At 48.5% G+C, this 23,449-nt stretch overlaps 1 protein-coding gene across 1 annotated transcript in view; it reads right to left on the bottom strand.

Moving 5' to 3' along the window:
- Positions 1-1,037: 1,037 nt before the first annotated feature.
- Positions 1,038-23,449, bottom strand: part of TBC1D9B (TBC1 domain family member 9B) — a 33,414-nt gene continuing 11,002 nt past the window's right edge. Inside the window, exons 4-18 of the mRNA XM_042782624.1 lie at positions 22,804-23,016; positions 18,848-19,009; positions 18,207-18,357; positions 17,451-17,665; positions 15,053-15,174; positions 13,018-13,323; positions 12,543-12,672; positions 12,318-12,416; positions 11,201-11,269; positions 9,690-9,930; positions 9,290-9,355; positions 6,681-6,752; positions 4,442-4,504; positions 3,772-3,878; positions 1,038-1,748 (exon numbers count right to left, since the gene is read on the bottom strand). Coding sequence (XP_042638558.1) covers positions 1,038-1,748; positions 3,772-3,878; positions 4,442-4,504; positions 6,681-6,752; positions 9,290-9,355; positions 9,690-9,930; positions 11,201-11,269; positions 12,318-12,416; positions 12,543-12,672; positions 13,018-13,323; positions 15,053-15,174; positions 17,451-17,665; positions 18,207-18,357; positions 18,848-19,009; positions 22,804-23,016 — 2,727 coding nt within the window. The remainder of the gene's footprint in view (positions 1,749-3,771; positions 3,879-4,441; positions 4,505-6,680; positions 6,753-9,289; positions 9,356-9,689; positions 9,931-11,200; positions 11,270-12,317; positions 12,417-12,542; positions 12,673-13,017; positions 13,324-15,052; positions 15,175-17,450; positions 17,666-18,206; positions 18,358-18,847; positions 19,010-22,803; positions 23,017-23,449) is intronic.

The following is a 23,449-nucleotide window of genomic DNA, read 5'->3' on the forward strand; positions in this document are numbered from 1 at the left end:
TCCATGTCCTGCTGCAAGGGAGGGGCTCTATCCTCTCTGATGCAGCCTGGGAGGTCTCCACTGGTCACCTGTGTCCCCACAGTCAGCTTCTGCAGCCCAGGTGGACTGGCATCCTCCTGCACTTAGACTTGTTGAGGAACCTTTAGGAAGGTTCCCCTGTCACAGGTCAGCACAGGTCTTGCCCAGCCTGAATCAGCCCCTTCCTGTGCCCCATTCTCTGGGGCAGGGGAGTAAGTGTTCTCCCAGGGAGAAGCCAGGTGGCCTATGCAGTGCAGAGGGGATTTATTTAGGCACTGTACACAGTGTAGTTTTAATTTCTTTTAGGGATTTATTAAGGCATTGAGCACAGTGTGATTTTTAACCAAGTGAAATGAATACAAGGAAATATATCTGGACCTGAGGGATGTGCTTTTGAAGTTAACGGTGAGGATGATGCACTGAAAGAGCATTTAAAGTAACACCTGTGTGCTGTACCCACACTCCTACTGTTCTCTGCATCGTGTTTCTCAGTCCTCTCTCGGCCCCTGACAGGGGCACAAGCTCAGGGGCTCCTGGAGAGCATCTCAAGGGTTTTACCATTTGGTGCCCAACAAGCAAATGACCTCCCTACCTGGTGCCAAATGGCAGGAAAGGACCCCCTGGACTGCACAGCTGCAGGAGAGTGTCCTGTGACGGGAGGAGACAGTGTGGTCTGGATACAGCATGCCTGCACTCAGTTGCAGAGGGTTACAGGGTAGAGGGTGGACCAGGCTTGGGTGGGTTCCTGCTGTGCACAGAGGCAGATGGGGTAATCTTTCCTATGCCTCAAAGGCAGCTGCCTGCCTCTAGGGACCCTGGAGACCCAGGCCTGGGGTCTAAGGTAGCTGGGTCTGCATCGGCCTTCTTTCCATTTACAACTCTTGTTGCTTTTGGGGAGACCTGGAGGGGTGCATCTCTAAGGAGAGACCAGAAAGAGGGAAGGACAGGGAAGGAAGCAGGAAACAAGGGAGGCCAGCTACCATTTCTGTAGCATGGTCCAAGCTACCCTGACACAGAGGTCAGCCGGAAACTCCAGATGGTTCATGGTCACTGGATGTGCTAAACTGCCTTTCCACCTTCTTTTGGTCCTTGATCTTGAGCCCAATGTCTACCTTCTTCTCAAAGAAGTTCACCAGCACAGACTCTGTCAGGATGGAGGCCAGGATCTGCTCAAAGGAGATGCACCAGTCAGCATCAACGGTGCCCTCACAGCGGGCAGAGGCCATGTGGCTGCTGACCTCTCCGCCCACCAGCACTGTGTCATCCATGAGGTCTTCACACTGTAGCGAGCCCGTACTGACCACCGAGTAGGAGGACATGGACATGTCATCTTTGGTTTCATCATCAGACAGAAGCTGGGAGGGCGAGCCCTGCCCCTCACCACTGCCCCCTTCGCCCACCACCTGACTCTCCTGTGGCACCTTCCCAAGGTGGGTGTCTCCTCCAGCTTTGGCCTGGGGGTCCCCTGCAGCTGGCAGCTGAGGCTCCTGAGCTGGATCCTGATGGAGCTCAGGCCCTTGGGATTCCTCCTCTGCAGGGGCTCCATTGTGGTCCCCACCGCAGGCACTGTCTCTGGGCTTCCTGCCCGTTCGGACTGAAAACTTCTTACCGACCTCACCAATGCGGAGGAGGAGGCTGGCCACAGTGGCGATGGCATGGTACAAGTCTTGTTCCATGGGATCTTCACTGAACATGTTGTAAAGTGTTTTGCACAGCTCAATAAACTGCTCCTTTTTAGGAGAAAAACAGAAAGAGAACAAAGAAATGGTAAACAATGGGGCAGGCTACATAGCCAGACTGATGAGGTTGTTATTCTGACTAATATTGTCTTGTTACTCATCTTTACAAACATGTGTCTTATCATTCCCATTCCCAGGTTAGGAAACTGAGGCTCAGAGTGGGAAAATAACTTGACCAATGTCACACAGCTTTGTGGTACCTGGGTTCAGAAAGTCACAATAGAAATAGATCTTTCTCTTAATTGAATGGACAGAGAAAGAGGGAGATGCCCCAGTCAGACCGCATCCTTGCGTGCAGAAAGAAAAGCAGCTGGAAAAGAAAGTCCTTCATTTTGTTTTTATTGTGGTAAAATATATATAACAAAATATTTGCCATTTCAGCCATTATACATGTACAACTCAGTGACATTAACTACATTCACCATGTTATACAACCATCACCCCTATCCACTTCCAAATTTTTCTATCACCCTTAGTAGAAACTCAGTGCCCCTTTTATAATAACTTGCCATTTCTTCCTTCAACCCATCCTGGTCTCTATATACTGCTTGTTCTACATACTTTATATAAGTGGGATCCTACAATATTTGTCTTTTTATGTTTGACTTATTTGATTCAGGCTCATCCATGTCATACCATTTATCAGAGCTTCATTTTTCTTTATGGCTGAATAATAATCCATTGTATATACGTATATATTCTTTATCCATTCATCTGTTAATAGATCCTTAGGTTGTTTCTACCTTTTGGCGATTTTGAATAGTGCTTCAGTGAACAGTGGTGTACAAGTATCTGTTTGCATTTCTGCTTTCACATCTCTTGGGTATATATACCTAGGAGTGTAACTTCTGGGTAATACAGTAAGTCTATGATAACTTTTTGAGGAACTTCCACACAGCAGCTGTGCCATTTTACAACCCCATCAACAATGAATGAAGGTTTCAGTTTCTCTACATCCTCACCAAAACTTGTTTTCTGTTTTAAGAAAGTCCTTTTTAGGGCTGCATGACCCTGGTCAAGTTATTTTCATGTAATCAGATGAAGAAATTGGTAGATTCCAGACTTCATGGAGGCTGGATGAAACCCTGAGACTATTACCCTGAGATAATATTTAAACCTTAAATCAAAAATATCCCCTGAAATATTAATACCAAGCAGTAGTCCAGCTTACCTAGTAAAATATGTCTGCCTTGAGCATTATGTTAAGAACTATAGGGAATCAAATTGACAACAGGAACTCAAAAGATTGGATAGGAACCTTAGGAGGCAGTGAGTTTGTTAATGGGGGAGGAACAACTCTGTGTTTCAGAATCACCTCAGGCTTTTTACATTTTTAGGCAGAAGCAACTTCAGCTTTGTCTTTCAAGGAAGCTCTCTATGGAGCTATAAGTACAACCTGGGTCAGTGTGGGAAAGTGGGATGGAGTGGTCTGGGTTGGCACCTCAACTTCACACTTGGTATGGAGCTTCCCTTCACAGGGTACCTGTCCTTCAGGCCTGCAGATGTGGGCATGGTCAAGCTGTATGGCCCTCCTTGGGGACAACTGGGGTTAGGCCTGGCCCCAGGCCTGGTTAGATGTCTGGGGTATGAATCCAAGGTCTGCGAATTCCTGGTGGTGATGCCCTAGGTAGACACTGAGCCCCCAGTCTAGGACCAGCAAATAGGTAGCCCTCCCTGGTCATGGAGAGGGTGGGGGGCCCTGTGTGCAGAAGTGTGGGGGAGGGCCTGGGAAGTCTTATAAACTAACCTTTTCTAATGTTAGTTTATAGATAAGGATTAAATCTGAGCATACTGTAACCATGGAAACATCACCTGTACTGCACCTCGAAGCCTTAGCCATTGTCTTTCTCAAATCACTGCTTGACCACCATCCCACACTGAGGTATCTGGAGTTTGGGAACAGGTCCTACCTTACTAGAGGTTGTCTGGAGCATACGGGGTGAGGTGAAGGTGTGAGGTCTATTTTGGTTGGAACTCTCTAGAAATGTCCGTTGTGTACTCTGACTGAGCCTACCTGGTTCATCTTGGGAAGATCCTTGATGGTCTCCTTCTGAGCCTCCTTCTCCTTGGCCCACATTCGGAGGTAGTGCCGACAGTCTTGAGGACTGGTTCCCTTCTCCTCTGTGTGGTGAGGAAAAAAAAGAAAGATATTCATTTCCATCTGTAAAAGGGGATAAAGAGGTTTGGGGGCTGGTAGCAGGAAAGCAGCCTTGGTTATTCTTAGGGATGGAGTAACCTAGGCCCTGCTATGAAACACCCCTGCATTTGGAGAGATGATGATAGGAAAAAAATAGAACACCCATGGGGCTCCTCTGAGTTTCACCAAAGTTGGTCTGACCTACGCTGATGAAGATGGTTCAGACTTGCCTCCCCAAAGATAGTGACAGAACCATGCAGAAGGCTGGCAGGGGCACAGCATAGGAGGGACGATACTGGCCAACCTAGAGGGAGCTGGCAGAAAACAGGAGATGGTGGGAGTGTCCCAGGCGCCACAGTGACAGCCCGGGGCTGACAGAGAACTGAGCCTGTGTGGGCAGCTGCTGAGCTGTGCCAGTCACGCCCTACTCCACAGGGAGCACAGCATCAGACCCATTCCACAGGAGGTGCAGTGCCAGGGCTGTGTGCCATCTCCCCCAGGGGAGGGAGAGGCTCCCTAACAGCACCAGCTGGAGCACAGGCTATACCTCCTCTTTTTTCTCGGACATCCTCGTTGCCAATTCCCTCTTGTTCTTCCTGTGGAAGTACTTCTGGATCACCGGAAAAATAAAAAGAACATGGAGAACATTCTTCTTATGTCATGATTCTTTGAGAAGTCTGGTCTTTGGTTCTTCTGTAGAGTATGGGCCCTGTGTGGCACCTGCCCCATCAACACCAGCAACAAAGGCCTGGCCATTTCTTTTCTAATTTTATTGTTGTTGTTGAGAATATATACAAAACATATACCAATTCAGCAGCTTCTACATGTACAATTCAGTGCCACTGATTACATTCTTTGAGTTTTGCAACCATTCTCACCCTCTTTTCTGAGTTGTTCCTCCCCCATTAACATAAACTCACTGCTTCCTAAGGTTCCTATCCAATTTTTGAGTTCCTGTTGTCAATGTGATCCCCTATAGTTCTTAAAAGAACATAATGTTCAAGGCAGACATATTTTACTAGGTAAGCTAGACTACTGCTTGGTTTTAAGATTTCAGGGGATACTTTTGATTTAAGGTTCAAATATTATCTAAGGGTAATATTTTCTGGGGTTCATCCAGCCTCCATGAAATCTGGAATCTACCAATTTCTTCATCTGATTACATGAAAAGAAGCCACTAAACTTTCACGTTCTCTTTTTCAAAGGAAAAGAAGTCTTACCACAACATTTTTAATTTCCTCCTACTCTGGCTCAGTCTGGAAGCTGCACTAAAACCTGCCCACCAGTGTCGACCATGCTGGTATTTGAAATGCCAACCATACTGTTTTTCTAATGAATGGTGATATTTATTATGGACAAAAAGTCTAAGAACTAATGATTTCTGTATTTTCTGCTAAAAAAAAGGGAAAAACTCAAGAGAACTCCTGATTATCAATTTGACATGTGATTGCTATGCCAGCTATGGGCCATGGGGGATATGGCTTCAGCTTCTGAAGACAGGGCTCTGTGCCACTGTCCCTGGCCTCTCCCAGGAGCATGTGGGACAAGAGTTAGGCATTCCCAACTTGCCCAGGTTCTAAGCATAGCAGGAGAGGTGCACCTGCTTCTTTGGTTTTGTATACTTGAAATCAAAGTCTTCAAACTTAATATTCAAAGTAAGCCATCTACAGGTCTGCCATGGTTATCTTAACACATGTTATTTTTCTTTTTCTTATTGGGGCAGTTCCTTGTGAAATTATGGGGCACAGTTACCCATTTTATAGGGGCTTTACGCATACCAGCTGGATTGGCAAAACCCCAGGGACTAGAATGCCCCCTCTTTCCAGATCAAATGCTTCCAACTGGGTTTAAGTGTAGCACAGGATTTTGTCTTAAAAGGCATTCAAGGTGTGTATTTTTCCTTAACAAAAACATTATGTGGAACATTAAAAAGTTTTCTGAGGCAAGCATCTACAACCATCTCCCTCTAGTATCCACATGTCTGGCTCCGTCTATTTCACATTGCTGTAATCACAGCATTTTGAATTTTGTTCCTAGGAACATGGCATTAGAATAAGTTGTACACATGGCTGAGAGCTGGCACTCAGGCATCTGAGCCACACCTCATCATGCTGTCCTTGTTCACCAACTGGCCCACCAGACACTGAGGACAGAGGGGTGGCCTGGTTCCTGGTCCTTGTCATGGTGAAGTTCTGGAGGGCTTTCTGACTGTATAGGGGGTGGCAGGAGGCTAACCCGAGGCTCTGGGGAAGCCCAGCACCAGGGAGCACCCTGGCCGCCCCTAGGACTGACCTTGTACCTCCAAGGGCAGGAAAAGATCCAGATCTGAGGCCAGAGGAGAAGCTGGATGGGACAGCAGAGGAGAGGAGGGCATGGGGAGGGTAGGCCAAGGTCCAGGGAGGCAGAGACACAGAGAAATAGGAGTGAGAACACGGAGGGGCTGGCCACCTTAGAGAGTGGGGGCGCCCCAGGAGAAAGGCTTTAGGGAGACTATGGGTGTTCCCAGGAGAGGCCACCTCAAGGAGTAGGGTACCCCAAGAGATAGGCTGTCTCAGGGAGAGTGGAGGTACCCCAGGAGAGAGGCCTCAGGGAGTGGAGGTGGCTAAGGAGAGGCTGCCTCAGGGGGAGTGGGAGAACCCTAGAGAAGAGTCCTCGGGGAGAGACACTGCTTCCCCTTGCTTTCAGGGCAGGGCCCATGCCAGCAGGCCCTCGTTGGGCAGGGTTCACCTTTGTGGGCCAGAGAGGAATGGGGCAGCCCATGGTGTAGGGTGGGAGAACTGGCTCACCTTCTGAGGAGCTGTCCTCTGTGAAATAGCGGGCGGCCTCCAGGGCTGACTCAGTCTCCTCTGGGCTCAAGGCTATGCTCAGACAAGGAGAAGTGAGGGTGAGAGAACAAAGGATCCATCAACTCTAAGCAAGTGCAAGGCTTCATAGATCTATCCCCATAGTTGGCCCCATGGCTTAGGACCCACTTATCACAACATGTGGCAATGTGCTTGCAGCAAGGACTGATTTGTTTTGTATTACTTTTTCATTTTTAGATTGTGCCTGAAGCAGTTGCGAAGGGTGGGCAGTGAAGGTGGTCTCTCCTGCCCGATGGAGAACTGGTTTGCTACATCCTCTTGTACACTTTCTGCTCCTACAGACACACCTGCAGACCTCAGCTATGCAGTGTGCTCTCGTCATATTACACATCCTGATACACATGTTGGTAAATACTGGCTGGCCTCCCCCATGGATTCGCTGGTAGTGGTTAGGGCAGTACACAGGGGTGCCAACACACAGAGTTCTGGAGCGGGCCTTCTGCACCCCTGGAACTAAGGGAGACTGTGGGAGAAGTTTTATCATGCCTGCCTCATGAGAGAGAATGCATGTGCATGTTAGTGAGCCAGCCACAGTCACCTGGGCCAACATCCCTGAGCGCTGAAGGGTGAGGCAGGGCAGGCACAGGTGGCTGGGGTGGCAGAAGCAGCCCTGTGTGCCCTTATCCATAGGCTCCAGCCAAGATGGGGTCTGTCCAGCTGGGGCCTTCTCCCTTGGCAGAGTCAGACTCCAGAGGCAGTGGAGCCCAAGCTTTCACCCTCTCCTAGAGGTCCCACATGCCATGGCTCTTAACTTTATTAAAGGAGAAAAACCAGCTGTCAGTGAGAACACAGCTCAAGAGCAGGGTTTTCCCACTCCACTGCATACAACAATCACCTGGGGACTGTTAAGGGTTATGTTGACGTCCTAGCCCCTGTATCTGTCAATGTGACCTTGTTTGGAGAAATAGGGTTTTTCTTTGCAGATGGTATCAGTCAAGTTAACCAGGTCATACTGGAGTAAGGTGGGTCCCAATCTTACATAACTAGAGCCTTACATAAAAGGAGAGGCGCTCTGGTGGTGCAGTGGTTAAGCATTTGGTTGCTAACTAAAAGATCGACGGTTTGAATCTACCCAGTGGCTCTGTGAGAAAGATGTGGCAATCTGCTCCCATAAAGATTACTCACTGCCATCAAGTCCATTCTGATTCATAGTGACTGATTCATGTTTCCACAGAGCAGCTGGTGGGTTCAAACTACCAACCTTTTAGTTAGCAGCTGAATGCCTTAACCATTGCACTATCAGAGCTCCTCCCATAAAGACTGCAGCCTTGGAAACCCTATGAGGCAGTTCTACTCTGTACTATAACATCACCATGAGTTGGAATTGACTGAAAAGCACACAAGAACAACACATACAAGTGGAGAACAGACATGGAGACATGTTCACACAGGGGGAGGACACCATGTGAAGATGAATCTCCAACCCAGGAAACACCAATAAATGTCCAAGGCTGCCAGAAACTGAAAAGACAAGGAAGGCTCTTCCCCAAGAACCTTCAGAGACAGCATGGCCCTGCTGAAGCTCCAAAATCAGACTTTGTGGTGTTTTGTTACAGCAGCTCCAGGACACTAAAATAGGGAGTGTTCGAAAACTACCCATCTAGGCCCATCTCAGATCAGGTCAGAATCTCTGGGGTGCAGGCCAGGCACTGGTGCTCGGACTTTTCCTCTAGTTGATCCTGAAGAACCCAGAGATCACTGTGCAAGAACACACTGAGCTTGGTGGGTTGTGGGGCTGGTGGAGACCCTAGGGGGCCCTCACTGAGGCTGGGTGCCAGGCAGTCATCTTCCTATGCTGCATCCCAGTTTCCTCCCGTGGAAATGGAATAACCTTCTCCTTGGAGAATTCTTGAGCACCTCCTGCCCTTGCTGAGCCAATATGAGTCCTTAGCACACAGCAGGAACCTGGTAAGTGTGGGGCTCTGCCTTTCTTTGAGTCCTCCCCTTGCCCTGGCTTGGACCTTACCATGGTGGCTGATCTGTGCCCCCAGGGCCAATCTCTTAATGTCCTAAGTAGGGCCAGGTTCCTGCTTAGAGGAGCCAGAGAGAAGCAGGCCTCCTCGTGCCCACCCAATGGAATCCCCTGGGTGGCCCCATGGCCCTGGGTGATGCCCATAAGCTAAATTTCTGAGAATACACAGGAATCTTTAAGAAATTTAAGACAAACCCGAGGATTCCAGTTCCAAATGTAAATTTCCACCTATGCAAGTCCCTCACGGTTTTTCAACTGAGCTGCCCAATACTCTGTCTGGAACCCTTATCCCTCATGTTACCCAGTGATTCCTGGTACTGAGGGCACTACCTTCTACATCCCTCCCCAGACCATGGCCCTGTTCTAGGAGTTCTTCCTTCTCTTCTCCTCCTCCACAGCCCGATATTGGCACCAGAGACCTCTATCATGCCCTGTGAGCCCACCATGCTGCCTCTGGCCCACTGGTCTCACAAAGGCATAGGCAACCTTGTAACACTAGCATTCCGAACTCTGGATAAGTGAGATGCCCACAATGGGGAGTGGGTGGGGAGGCTCCTACCTGGGGGAAGGTGCAGCTTATACAGCACTTTGAGCTTCTCTGTCAGGTCCCCATGGTACATCCCACCTGTGGAGAAAACCCAGAGAGGAGGGTCCACCAGTAAAGGCTCCAAGGCCCTGTTGCTGGCTATGCTCAGAGCACCTCCCTTCTGGTGGGGAGCCACCTCCCAGTCTGGGGCCCTCTCTCCTGCTTCACCACATACCCTGCCAGAAGGCTCAGGCCTCCTCTGGACCTGCAGACCTGGGCTGGGCTGAGTTAGGGAATGGCAGTAAGGGGAGGGGCCCCACTGGATGTCCTTTTGTCTCCAGTGGTCAAGAGAGGAGGGGTCAAAACTGCCCTCTTCTTGTTGCAATGGGGTGGACAGGCTAAGGCAGGCACTAGAGAGCTTCCTCACACTCACTCATGCCTGTCACGAACTCCTTGAAGTTGATGAGTGAGTCCTTGTTCTCATCCAGGAGCCGGAACATGCGTCCTGCCAGCACAGGTGTGTGAGAGCCACAGGCCCAGGGAGTTAGGCTGGCAAAGAGCTCCTGAAACTGGCTGGCATCAATCCGGTACTGCTCCAGGTAGGGTAGACTAGGATCCCTACGGATGGCAGTGGTGCGGTTTTTCCCCCAGTATTGACTGGTCAGGTGCTTGGCCTGTAGGAGACACAGTTCAGTGAGCAGCCTGGTCCCTTGCCCAGGCTGTTAGGACAGCTAGACACACCCTCCTCCATCCAGTGGGCAGAGCCCCAGGGGCAGTGAGCACTGGATTAGACTCTCTGCGCCCTCACAGAACCGCTCATGGAGGTACCACTAGCTACAGGAGCTGACAGAACACTTGGCAGCCCATGCAGTGGGCCACAGCAGGCCATGGCCACAAGCACAGCGGGCTACAGCAGGCAAATGGCAGAAACGGGGTTTGACTCTTCTGACCTAAGGCCACCGCACTGCAGTCACCTCATGGATTCAACTAGAAGCAGCTGGAGAAACAAAAGGCAAGTGGCAGGGAGAGAGGAAAGAAGTATTGTGTTTGCTGATTTTGCCCCCTCTTTAGCACACCCTTTCTCCTTCTTCTGTTAACAGCACCTCCAATTTTCTTGGGGAACTCTCCTGCCCCATTCTCAGACTGTGGGTAGAAAGGGGCATACACCAGCCCCACTGCCAGTGTCGGGTGGGGTGAATGCACAACCTGAGTCTGCTTAGTAGAAGACGCCACCCTATGGCCAGAGCACACGTGTTAGAGAAAGGCACGTAACTGTGTCAGGCCAGTAACTGATGCTGAATTTTTGTTAAAATCACTTGGAAAGAAAAATTCTCTTTTCACTGGGGTAACTGAGAGGATAAGATGATCTGGTGCTGCTGCTAACATCCTGCCACTGCAGGAAGGGCAGTCTGGGGAACACGCAAGTGGATCCAGCCATGCCTAAAGCTGTTCAACCCTAGACTTTACAGTTGTGTGAGCAGATCGTCTCTCTTCCATGTAAGCTGACTTGATTTGATTTTCTATTCCTGAAACAGTGCCCTGACTAAACTCCAAGAATGCCCAAATTCTACCTTGTGAGGTTCATGGTCATAGCATCTGAATGTGCTTTTGAATCTACTTTTCTCCTGGCAAGGAGCTCTGGTGGTGTAGTGCCTAAGGCATTTGACTGCTAACCAGAAGGTTGGTGGTTCAAACCCACCAGCTGCTCCGTGGAAGGAAGATGGAACAATTTACTCCTGTAAAGATTTACTACCTCAGAAACCCAATGGGTGTCGCTATGAGTCGGAATCAACTCAATGGCAGTGAGTTTGGTTTTGTTTTGTTTCTCTCCTGGCAGGAGACTTCTATGCTGAGGACACATTTAGGGGACCAGGGTGGGGTGCTATCCTCACTGCCCAGAGGGTGTGTGTACATGTGTGGCATGTGTTTGCTCCTGGCTGTCACCTTAAACACCATGTACAGATCCTCTAGCTCTTCAATTGAGAAACCAATGTCGCCAGGTATAGCTCGGACCTAGGAAGAAAAAGAAACAGGATGCGCTGATGGATTCTCAAGTTCCTGCTACAGTTTAAAAACAAGACATTCTTTGAGACAATCACCCTATGGACAATGACAGAGACACCAACTACCCTTTCAGTGTCTCCAGCTGGACATACAAGTAAGGGTGGTCCAGTGGCTGATTGCCATTCAGGAGCAAGGGCATGGTCACCATGCCCTTCTCTTGTCAACCATTTAGCTGGGTCAAACTTCCCAAGCTCCTTGGATTGGGCACAGGGGAGCCTCAGTGTAGTTTGTGCCACATGGGTGGTTGGTCAGCCTCTCTCTCCTGGACACCTAGCAGAGGGACGTGGAGTGAGGAGTACTTATTTAGCTCCTGTTGCATGGGCCCCTGGAAAGATCCTTGTATGGGGTCTATAGAAGGTGTTCTGGAACTTTCCAGACAATTCCCATTTTACTTAGTCAGAGTCAATTTCTGGTGCTTGTGACCAAAATGTCCTTACAGCTACAGGGCCTGAAAGGAAGGGCTGGGAATATGAAGAAAGAAGTTCCTCGCTTGGGTGGTGAGCAAAGAGACTGTGGCACAGGGTGGCAGGTGCCAGGCAGCGGGCATCCCTAGAGATGACCTAATCTCTTACAGAGATGAGGAGAAAGCTTAAGGTGGAGAAAGGGCATGGAGAGAGTAGTGACTCAAGGGGAAGGGACAAAGGCCAGGGTGGGAGGCCACAGCCTGCAGGCAGTGGGGCATCAGAGGCATTTTCACAGGCCAACCCATGAGCAGAAAAATGACTGGGACCTCTCCTGCTGCTCCAAATTCATGACTACCCTCCTGGATTCTAGTCATACACTGCATCCTCAAATGCAGACCCAGGACACTAGGAACAGGCTCCTACATGGAACTCTGCAGCCCACCCTTCCTGCAGAGGGGTCTGGAGACATGGAACAGCCCTCTGCCCAGGGCTACCACCCAACCCTGACCCCTGCCTGCAGCCCAAGGACCGGAGTGTCATCTGGACCACCTCACCCCCCACCTGCAGCCCAATGACCGGAGCCTCATCCGTACCACACTCCGCTTGGCTGTGTCCTCTAAGGACTGGATCACCTTCAGCCTCTGTTTAAATCTCATTTGTTCAATGTCGTCGGCCCGCAGGCTGCTGAATTTCTACAGGCCAGAGAGGATACAGTGAGACAAGGGATGCCCATGGTGCCAAGCCACTACCCGCCTACTCACTGCCTTGTGGAGCATGTGCCTAGGAGTGCCCTGGTCTACCAGCCCTGGAGTACTGACCTCATATGACACTTTCAGGAGCTCAAAGATGTCCACCTCTGCAGGTGGGTCATCACCACTGGTCAACAAGGCATGGAGATGTGGGATAGGAGGAGAAACACTCTGCTTGTTGACCACATTATCCAGGTATCTGCAGTGATACAGGACAAAAGGTAGCTATCAGTCTAGACAACTCATAGGCACGGGGGCCTTGTTTGCAGATTCCCACTGAATGAGCATGCAGATGACTGAGATTTCTCCAGGGATGGGGGGGGGGAAGGGCCCAGGGGAAGGGAGAGGTGTGCTTTGGCAAGGCAGGATCTTCCCACTTTCCCCAGCATTTATCAGTCTCTCTAGGGTGATGGCTCTCAGGAGAGCCTGTTCTGGGAGTGGCCTGGCACATGGGGGACACAATTACGGCAGAGGGTGGGCTCTGCCAGCCACGGGACAGCATGTGGCAACTCCCTGGACAGGAGGAAGGTAGAGTGGGAGTCACCTGCCCAGGATGGTCATGGCCTCGCCCTCATCACTGCACCCCAGTAGCTGCTCCATGTTGGCATCCAGGATGGCCAAAGCCACTTGCAGTACAACCTTGATGCCCTCGTAGAAGAAGCAGTCGACAATGACCACAGCACTCTCAAAGGGCATGACGCTGAGGAAGAGGGTCAGGAACCAAGAGAGTGAGATGCTGGAGATCACCCCCAGGTCCTGCATCTTCTCTGATAGTTGTGGCAGGAAGTCTCTTGTGAGTTCCTCAAAGATGCCTTGGTCCACCAGGGCACCTGCAGAGAGGATGGAGAGTCTGAGTGGGCTCCTACATCCCAGGCCATGAGCAGGAATGTGTGGAAGCCCATGACCTGAGGAACAGCAAGCTGTTTGGCCTCACCCACCCCTGCCCTGGCTAGTTCCACATATGGTAAATGGAGAAAGAGGGCAGGGAGGGAGAGAAAGAGCATAAAAAAAACCAACAAACCCTGTAAGTATTCTTTTCACAATACCATTTTCTGCAAAGAACTACTATTACATTTGAGGAAATGCTCTCTGAAACAATGGCCTTGATGGTGTTTGTGTGTCTTGCCCTGTTGTTGTTGTTGTTGTTATTTGCTGTCGAGTTGGCCCCGACTCATAGCGACCCCTCCTTGGGTTTCTGAGGCAGTATCACTACGGAAGCAGGATTGCCCAACCTTCCTTCCGAGGAGTGGCTGGTGGGTTTGAACCGCCAGCCTTCTGGTTAGCAGTCAAGTGCCTTAGGCACTATGCTACCAGAGCTCCTGTGTCCTGCCCTAACTCTCATGAAATAGGATGAGACTCTAAAAGATTCCAAGAATGGTAACTCCAAAACCCAAACAGCAGGGTTATGGATTAGACTGGGCCCCTCAAAAAGATATGCTGCAATCTTAACCTCTGTACCTGTAAACATGATCTTGATTTTGAAAAAAAAAAAAAAGGTCTTTTTCTGAAAATGTTATAAGTTAAGTTAACATGAGATGAAGTTATACTGGAGTAGACCAAAAAAAACCCAAACTCACTGCCATCAAGTTGATTCCAACTCATAGCGACCCCTCCTTGGGTTTCTGAGGTGACATCTCTATGGAAGTCGATTGCCCAGTCTGCCTTCCAAGGAGTGGCTGGCGGGGACTGAACCACCAGCCTTCTGGTTAGCAGTCAAATGCCGTAGGCACTACACCACCAGGGGTGGATCCTAATCCCTTCTGAGTGGTGTTTTATAAAAGGGGAGCAGAGATACAGAGTCAGGGAAGATAGCCACATGAAGATCATCTCCAAGCCAAGGAATGCAAAAAAAAAGCCTACAGCTCAAAGAGAGTGAGTATATGGCCCTGCTGATGCCTCGAATTTGGACTTTGAGCCACCAGAACTGTGAGATAATAAATTCTTGTTTCTTTAAAGCCATCCACTTTGTAGTATTTTGTTACGGCAGCCCTAGGAAACTAGGACAGTAGGGGAAGGACATCCTAGAAGAACAGACTCAATTATTTATGTCCCTGCATAAAGGTGCAAGCCAATTTCTACTGAATAGCTCAGATTTCATGGGCTATGAGTTCATAATTATTAATGCTGGATAGTAGGTATAAGGCGGGGTTTTACTATACTCTCTATGTATGTAGATTTAAAATTTTCTATAATAAAAAAGCTTCTAAAAAGTTAGGTTGATGGGGCTTTAGGCCCAAAAGAGACATTTAAAAAAACACCAAATACGTACTATCCTCTATCACTTCCACTCATTCGTAAGGGTCTGGGCTGTGGCATCAGGCAGCAGTGGGCTGTCTCTGGCCCTCTACTTTCAGCATGTGATTGGCTCGGTTTCCTGATCTGTATATGGAAACTGTGAATACATGTGGCCCGCAAGACGGTGATGGGGCCTGGGTGAGCTCACACAGAGACTGCTAGCATGATGCCTGGCCCAGAGAGGCCACCAGCCCAGAGAGTCACCAGGCAGCTGAAGCCTCAACTCAGGACTGGGAAGGGGTACAGGGGGCATGCCTCCTCACCCCAGCCAGCCCCCAGGACACTCACCTACCACCCTGGTGTTATAGTAATCAGGCAGCATCCGCTCACAGAGGGCCACCAGCAGCCAAAAAGCCTCCTCCTCACTTCCGTAGAGCAGAAGAACTGACGTCACAATGTTCATGGCCTACGAGCACACAGACGGGAGAACTGTGTCCCCCAAAGAGAAATGTGGAAGCCCTAAGCCCTGTTACCTGTAAATATGACCCCCTCCCTTTTTCTTATGTTAATGAGGACATACTGAGTAGGGTGGGTCCTAAATCTAACCCTTTCTGAGTGGTGTTTTACAAGGAGAACAGACACAGAGAGAGATATACATAGGGGAAGATGCATCTATAAGCCCAGGAGCCCCAAGGACTGCAGACAGCTACCAGAAGATGAAAGAGACAAAAAAGAACATTTCTCAGGAGCTGATGCCCTCAGTTTGGACTCCTAACCTCCAGAGCTGTGAGACATAAATTTCTGTTCTTTAAAGCTGCCTATCTGTGATATTTTTGTCATAGTAGCACTAGGTAAATAAGACAGTGAGGCCTACACCATCAGCTACCAAGTCAAACTGTTGCCCTTGCCTCTGCCAAAGGGGCTCACTTGCACCAGCCTCCTGCTATAAGCATTAAGAAACTGGGATCCATCATTAAGAAACTGTCCCGGTCCAATTCCAGGGCAATATGTCAAAAGGCAATTTGCAGGAAATCAATTTGGCAATAGCAGTCAGAGGCTACTCTCAAATGGAGCCAGAAGATCCACTGTCAAGGCACTGATTCCGACTCATAGTGACCCTATAGGGCAGAGTAGAACTGCCCCATAGGGTTCCCAAAGCTGTAAATCTTGATGAAAGCAGACTGCCTCATCTGCCTCCCATGGAGTGGCTGGTGGGTTTGAACTGCCAGTTAGCAGATGAATGCCTTAACCACTGTGCCAGGTGCTCCAGAAAACAAAGAAGGCAGGACATCAGCACAGAACACTTTTGTGAAGCTGTGTCTGGTATCCGAGTGAGAAGCACAGCCAAGTTGATGTGTGGCTGCAATAGATGGCTGGATCCCCACACAGGGGATGTGTGGCTGCAATAGATGGCTGGATCCCCACCACAGGGAGCTGCAGCAAACTGGGACCTCACGAAGCCTCTGACAGAGATTTTAAAGAAAAAGTTCCAATTGACTGGCAAACTAACTCATTTTCCATACAATAGCTTTCTGTGAATGAGCAACTGGTCATTCAGAATGTTTGTCCTACAGAAATGAATTTTGGGGAGTTGGCCTGTTTCCCTGAGACACAGATGCAGGCAAGGACAAGGAGAAGCCATGTGACATGGCCAAGAAAATGCTCACAAGATTTAAAATCAAATGTCATCAGGACCCAGTCTAGAAGCACAAAAAGGACAACTTAGTACATGGCATGGGGATGAGATGAGCAACTAATACACACCTACAACACACACACACATACATATACATACATAAACTATACACATAGACACACACACACATATATTTCCTTCTGGTTCTCTATGCCTATTTTAAAGAAAATTTTATTGGGGGTAAAATATATAAATATAAAATGTGCCATTTTAACCATTTTTAAATGTATCATTAGTGGCATTAATTACATAATTGTGTGCAACCATCATCACTATTTATTTCCAAAATTTTTTGTCACTCCAAACAGAAACTCAGTACTCATTAATCAACTCCCTATTCCCCCTTCCCATATCAAACCAAATTCATTGCTGTCGAGTTGGTCCTGACTCATAGTGACTGCTCCTTGGGTTTCTGAGGTGGTATCTTTACAGAGGCAGTATCTTTACAGAAGTAGATTGCCCAATCTTCCTTCCGAGGAGTGGATGGTGGGTTTGAACTGCCAGCCTTCTGGTTAGCAGTCAAATGTCTCACGCACTACACCACCAGGGCTCCTTTAATACTGTTTTATTTTCCTGCATCATAATTTTTATTCAAATATGTTTCCCCTACTGGACATAAGCTCTTGAAGGGCAGGAGACTATGTAACAAAACATTGTCATTTCAATGTTGTTTTACATGTACAGTCAGTGACATTAATTATGTTTATCATGTTGTACAACTATCATCACTATCTGTTTCCAAATTTTTCCATTACCCTTAACAGAAACTCAGTGCTGATAAGCAATGACTCTCCTTCTCCCCTCCTTCCTGCCCCTAACAACCATTAATAAACTTTGGTTTCTATGCATTTACCTATTCTAGATATTTCATACAAGTGGCACCACACACAATCTGTCCTTTTTGGACTGACTTATTGTACTCAGCACAATGTTTTCAAGGTTCAGCCATGCTGTACTATATACTACAATACTGTTGGGATTCTTCCCATGATTGCAGGCCTAGGCTCTGGGGACCTGATGTATCCAGGTCCTGCCATGTCCCTTACCTGGCAGTAGCCTATAGTGGGGTTCCGGAAGGCATAGGCAGTTAGCACCCGCCGGAGCGCAGCAATCCCAAGGTCGTTCTGGAAGGCGGGATGCTCTGGCATGGAGCGGTGCAGGTCTCGCTCAATCTCCTCTGTTGCTAGGCTGTACTTCCCTGTGGACTTCTCCACCAGCTCAGCATAGTAGCCAGGGTGAGTCACCATCTCATTCCAGGCCCCTGCGAAGACACAGGGGCAGCTGCCTCTCTCCTCCTCCAGCACTCTGGAGGCAACAGCAGGCAGGGCACACTGGAGACATCAGTGAACACCAGAAGAGGGCGACCTTTGTGTCAGTTACAAGGTATGAGCAAAGCTTCCCTCATGCACCCAGGAAGATGCATCCATCCAGGAAGTTCAAATGGCTGACTAGCCTTGCCCTGAAGTACTTCAAACATTTTGGACTACAAATGTTGCCAGCGTTTGTCCCAAAGCAACTAGGCTCAAGGGAGCCTGCTTGGTTACTGCGGGTGGAAGGCAGCCCCGGGCTGGCAGGTGTCCACCCTTGGCATCTGCTCCCTAGGACCCATTACTGGTTAGAGGCCATGATAAGCTTCCCTGATCTTTGGGGCTCTGATTGCCCCTCCAGAATAGGGATCAGCAGCTCCTGCCTGGACACTCCAGGAGGTGGCCCAAGGATCAAATGAACTAACACAGGAGAGAAGTATATAGGCTATGCTTGCTGCTGTCTGTGGCTGGGGCTGGGGCATGGACCCCACTTACCAGAGAAGAGGAGCCATAGCTCCCCCCGCAGGCTCTCGGGGATGCCCTTTAGGACAAGCTCCCGGGTCCTGGCAGTGCGGTACATGCACATGCCACGCCCATACTCAAAGAAGTGAATGTTCCATGACTCCTCTTTCATTTTCTCCTTGGCCTGCCAGAAAGGAGACGGGGACATGTGGGTAAAGTGCTGTTGCTTTATCAGGATGGTTTCAGACTGCTCAGAAAACAAAGACCCCTCTCCTCCCTCTCCAGCAGTGCTAGAAGCCTTCCACATAAATCATCTACAAGGGCTGACCAGCAACCTTAGATTTCATAGTTATTATCAGAAAAACGCAGGCCAGGTCCAGGCTGTACTGGTCACATGCCCTCCCAAATCATCAAGAAGGAAGATGATGAGTCACTCAGAAGCTACGGGTCTTCCCTTTCAGAGCCCTAGATACAGCCACCCACCCACTGAGGACAGTTGGGCTGTTGGCCAACTCTGACTGCCCAGAGCTCCATCTCAGAGTCCCAGAAGGGCACTGCCCAAGGTCAGCCTGAAGGAGGCCTGGCTGAGGAAGCACAGCCCCCAGTCTGGCTCTGACTCAGTGCCACTCCTATCTGTGCATGCCCTTGCCCAAAGCACCAACCTCAGTACTTACCCCCTTGGCCCCTAGGACCTCTGTGGATGAGTTTCTCTGGAAAAGCTTGAGCAGGCCCTGGGATGCAGTTGGCACCTTCTGTGTACAGAAGCTCTGGCAGCCACTGAGGGTGGAGGATGGGCTGGTAGGCTGCGCCAATAGCTCCTGAGGAGCTGAGAGAGACTAGAAAACAAAATGGGGCAGGGGAGCACCTAACAACTGAGCAACCCACCATGGGGACATCCATGTGCATATCAAACCACAGAGGTAGACCAAGTCACTTGGCAAGGAAGGGTCTTGGGTGGGAGTAGGTGATACACTAAGAGAGAAGAAGCTGGCTGGGCAGTCAGGAGGGCCTAGTGGTATCTCTGTGGCTGTAGCCCAGCCCATATCTCTTCTCTGGCCAGCTGTACACCTACACTCCCCTTCCTATAATCCAGCTCAACCACAATGGTGAGTCAGGGTCTCTTGGGCACATGTTGTCTAGCAAAGCTGTCAGTGTGGGAAGCTCGACTCCTCACCTGCTTTCTATCCTTGCTCCTTCTGCCAAGCTTCTGCCTTGGGTAGCTTTTGTTGGTACCTGCCTTGTGCCCACTGCTGTGATTTCCCACCAGCCCTGGGAAGCAGTAGTGCTGAACCCTTCGTCAGTAGAAGTCACCCTTCTCAGACCCAGCCAGTGTGAGCACTGCCCTCCCACCCCACCCTGCTTGGTTCAGGTATGGGCATCAAAGCCATGCCTGTTGGAGCTGTCAGGAGAGTGTCCACAGCAGGAGGGGATTCTGAACATCCCGGGGCCCCCATGAGCCCAGGAACAGAGCCCCTTGGGAAGGCAGAGCAGAGTCACCCTGAGCATGGTGTGTGCTAGATGGGCATAGGTCCGTGGTCACTCTGGTGGTCTGGCCCTGGAACTTGTGATGTTGAGCCTTCAAATAGCAATGCAGCTCAACAACCCTGCTCATGTCTCCTTTCACCCAGCTCTGCCTCACTCTTGAAATCTCAGATCAAGCCCAATTTCCTCTAAAAACCTTTAAAAAAATTTTTTTTTATCATAGTGAAATACAGATAAGAAAATGTTCTCCACTTTAATCATTTTTACACATATAATTAAGGGACATTAATAATATTCCCATGTTGTGCACCAATCACCACTATCAATTTCCAAATTTTTAAGAGACTTTTCTTAATGTCTCTAATCCACATAGACTCCACCCATCCCCTTCCCACCCAGTTCTAATCTATTTAATAATTTACTAAGCATCTACTATAGAGCTAGAAAAATTAAAGGCCTCCACGTGCCAGACTAGGTGGGCTCTAGGGAGCTGGAGAGCACAGGACACCCCTCAGCTGCAACCTGCTGCCGCCCAGTGGGAACATGGGTCCCAGGACCCAGTGCTGCTGATTTCTCCAGAGGAGCCAGATATGTGGATCTTTACTTGAACTCTTTTAACAGTTAAGTGTTTCACAAATTTAGATTGGACAACAATGTACCCAGCTTGTCATACCAGGAAGCAAGGAAGCAATCAAAGACCACAAGGGTTGTGTCAAAAGGACTCAGGAGCCAATCTGAGTAAGCTCCCCTGGTTAAAGATGGGACAATTTAAACATCCTTAAGGATGACAATTTTAGCTAACTGAAACACATGTAGTTGTTTAAATCTGTAAGTTCATAATTATAATAAAAAATAAACAAAAAGAAGGAGGATACTAGAAAACCAACTCATTTTGACAACTGATGAATAAATGGACAAAATAAAACATTTACTCTGCCTTTCCTGTATAAACTGTGTCTCAGAGTAACTCAATAGTTTTGACGGGGGAAAGTTATCTTTATAGAAGTATTACAGCTCATAAACAGAAGGAGGACTGACAGGATCAAAGTGCCACCATTCTGCAATCACAAATGAACACTGGATCTAGGCAGTGATTATCAGTGACTGATAACATACCTAAGCCAGATGCTGTATATACAGCACCTTCATCATGCCTAAGAAGTAGACCTGGCCAAAAACCCCCAATTGAACCTGATCAGCATCTCACTATTCAACTACTAACTTATAGGGAACAAGGGACAAAGGAAGGCATTAAATGCCTACAGGATATGCAATCAGCAAAAATGACACTGAGAAACTCTTCTGCACAAATAACCTGATTCCTTCAATAAAATACCGGGAGAGAGGGTGAGGGAGAGGGAGGGGGAGGGAGACAGGGAGGGAGGGAAGGGGAGAGGGAGGGAACGGGAGAGGAGAGAAGGGGAGAGGAGAGAGAGAAATGGAGCAGAAGCTATAGATTAAAAAGGGTTTAAGAGACAGACTAGGAAGAAAGGCCTGGTGATCAACTTCTGAAAATTAGCCAAAGAGAGGGAGAGGGAAAGGGAGAGGGAGGGGAAGGGGGAGGGAAAGAGGGAAAGATGGGGAGAGGGAGAGAAGGGGAGAGGGAGAGAAGGGGAGGGGAGAAAAGAGAAGGGGAGGGGAGAGGGGAGAAGGGGAGAGGAGAGAGAAACAGAGCAGAAGCTATAGATTAAAAAAGGTTTAAGAGACAGACTAGGAAGAAAGGCCTGGTGATCAACTTCTGAAAATTAGCCAAAGAAAACCCTATGTATCACAATGGTCCAAATACATTTTGCATGGTGTCGCCATAAGTTGGGGGCCGACCTTATAGTGGCTAACAATAATGAAAGACATATTAACCGCTCATAATGTATGTAGGACCTGGATGTATTTAACTTCAAACAATCAAACTATAAAAAGTACATCTATAGTTGGGGAAATGTGAATACAAGTATTTGATGATACTAAGGAATTACAGTTAATTTTGTTGGTATAATAATGGTACCGCAGTTAAGTCTTCAAAGAGGAGTCCTTGCCTCTGTGAACAACTGTCTCCTTTGCCATGAGACCAGGAGAACTGGATGGTGAACATTTTGATCAAAGATTCTACAGAAGAATCCGGATCAAAAGCGGAAAAATTCAGAAAAGAATTTCAAATTCTCATGGACTCCAGACTTTCTGGAGCCATGGAGGCTGGATGAACCCCCAAATTATTGCCCTGACATAATCCTTAAACCAAATATATTTCCTGAAGTCTTCTTAAAGACAATAGTTTAGCCTAATTAGTAAAAAAAAAAAAAAAAAAAGTCTGCTTTGAGCATGGCTCTTTTAAGAACTATCTATTTGTGTGATCAACTTTACAACTGCAACTCAAAAGATTAGATAAAAACTTTAGGGGGCAGTGAGTCTATGTAAACGGAAGAGGAATAATTCAGAGGAGGGTGAGATAGTTGCACAACTTGAAGAATGTAATCAATGTCACTGAATTGTACATGCAGAATCTGTTGAATTGGGATGTTTTGCTGTGCATATTCTCAACAACAACAAAATAAAAAAAAAAAAAGAGAGAGAGGTATAGGTCCTTATCTGTAAGAACTCCATACTGTATGACTACCAGGTGAGTAAGCCAAACCAAACCAAATTTGTTGGTGGGCCCCTCTGGCCTGCAGGCTGCTGGTCAATAGCCTCTGACTCATTAAGGGTCTATGGGATTGGGGAGATCTTATGGTTTCAGATACATTAGCACCCGAAATACGGAGCACTGATTAAGGCTTAATTGGTGTGGATCTTGCTCTCAGTGCAGCAGAAGTTCATACAGGAGAGATGAGGGTGACCAGAGGTTTCCCATGTGAAATGGGACTTGAGGTGGAGTTGGGAAGATGTATGTATGGGTAATGCTTAGGAGGAGACAGGATCCTGAGTAGGAGGATGACTGGGGAGTGTGAGAGGGGTGCAGAGAGGCCCGGTGACCTCAATGACAGGATGCTGGGCTTGAGTTAGGCTCTCCAGCCGGGAGCACAGAGCAGGGACTTCTCTAGCCAGAGGCCCTCATCAGGTACCAAGGGGTCAGGCTCTGAGGTGGCCCAGGTAGCCCCTTGGCTCTTCTCTGGCCCTGCCTTCCCACCCGCTGTTCCCAGGGACCCCCTCTCACCTCGGGGGCTGCATCCACAACACTGGCTTTCCTTTCACCACTGCTGCTGCCTGGCTGCTTGGAGGGTGTTTTCTGGAGGAAGTCTGAGATCCTCTGAACCAGGAAATCTCGGTCTTTCAGGTTGGCAAACAGGAAGGTCATTTTACTCTTGGTGCTAATGGACAGAGGGCTGGGCAGGACACTGGAACTGTCAGCTTTTTCAACAATGGTCACCTGAGAAGGAAAAAATACTTCCTTGGTAATTTGTGTCTTAGGGATATAAAGTTGGGCTTTTTTAAGTATTGTGGGGAAGATTTATTTCCCACTTTTAAAAGTTAAAAATTTGCATTTGATAAAATCCAACACCATTCTTGATCAAAACTCTCAGCAAAATAGGAATAGAAGGGACATTCCTCAATATAATAGAGGGCATTTATGCAAAACCAACAGCCAACATTATTCTTGATGGAGAGAGACTGAAACCATTCCCCTTGCGAACAGGAACCAGACAGGGATGCCCGCTATCACCACTTCTATTCAAATTGTACTGAAGTCCTAGCCAAGGCAGTAAGGCAAGAAAGGGAAATGAAAGGCATCCAAATTGGTAAGGAAGAAGTTAAACTATCCCTATTTGCTGATGATATGATCCTATACCTAGAAAACCCAA

Source organism: Orycteropus afer, unplaced genomic scaffold (assembly GCF_000298275.1).
Source record: "Orycteropus afer afer isolate SDZICR_OR568_19922 unplaced genomic scaffold, OryAfe1.0 scaffold00393, whole genome shotgun sequence".
Lineage (NCBI taxonomy): Eukaryota > Metazoa > Chordata > Mammalia > Tubulidentata > Orycteropodidae > Orycteropus > Orycteropus afer.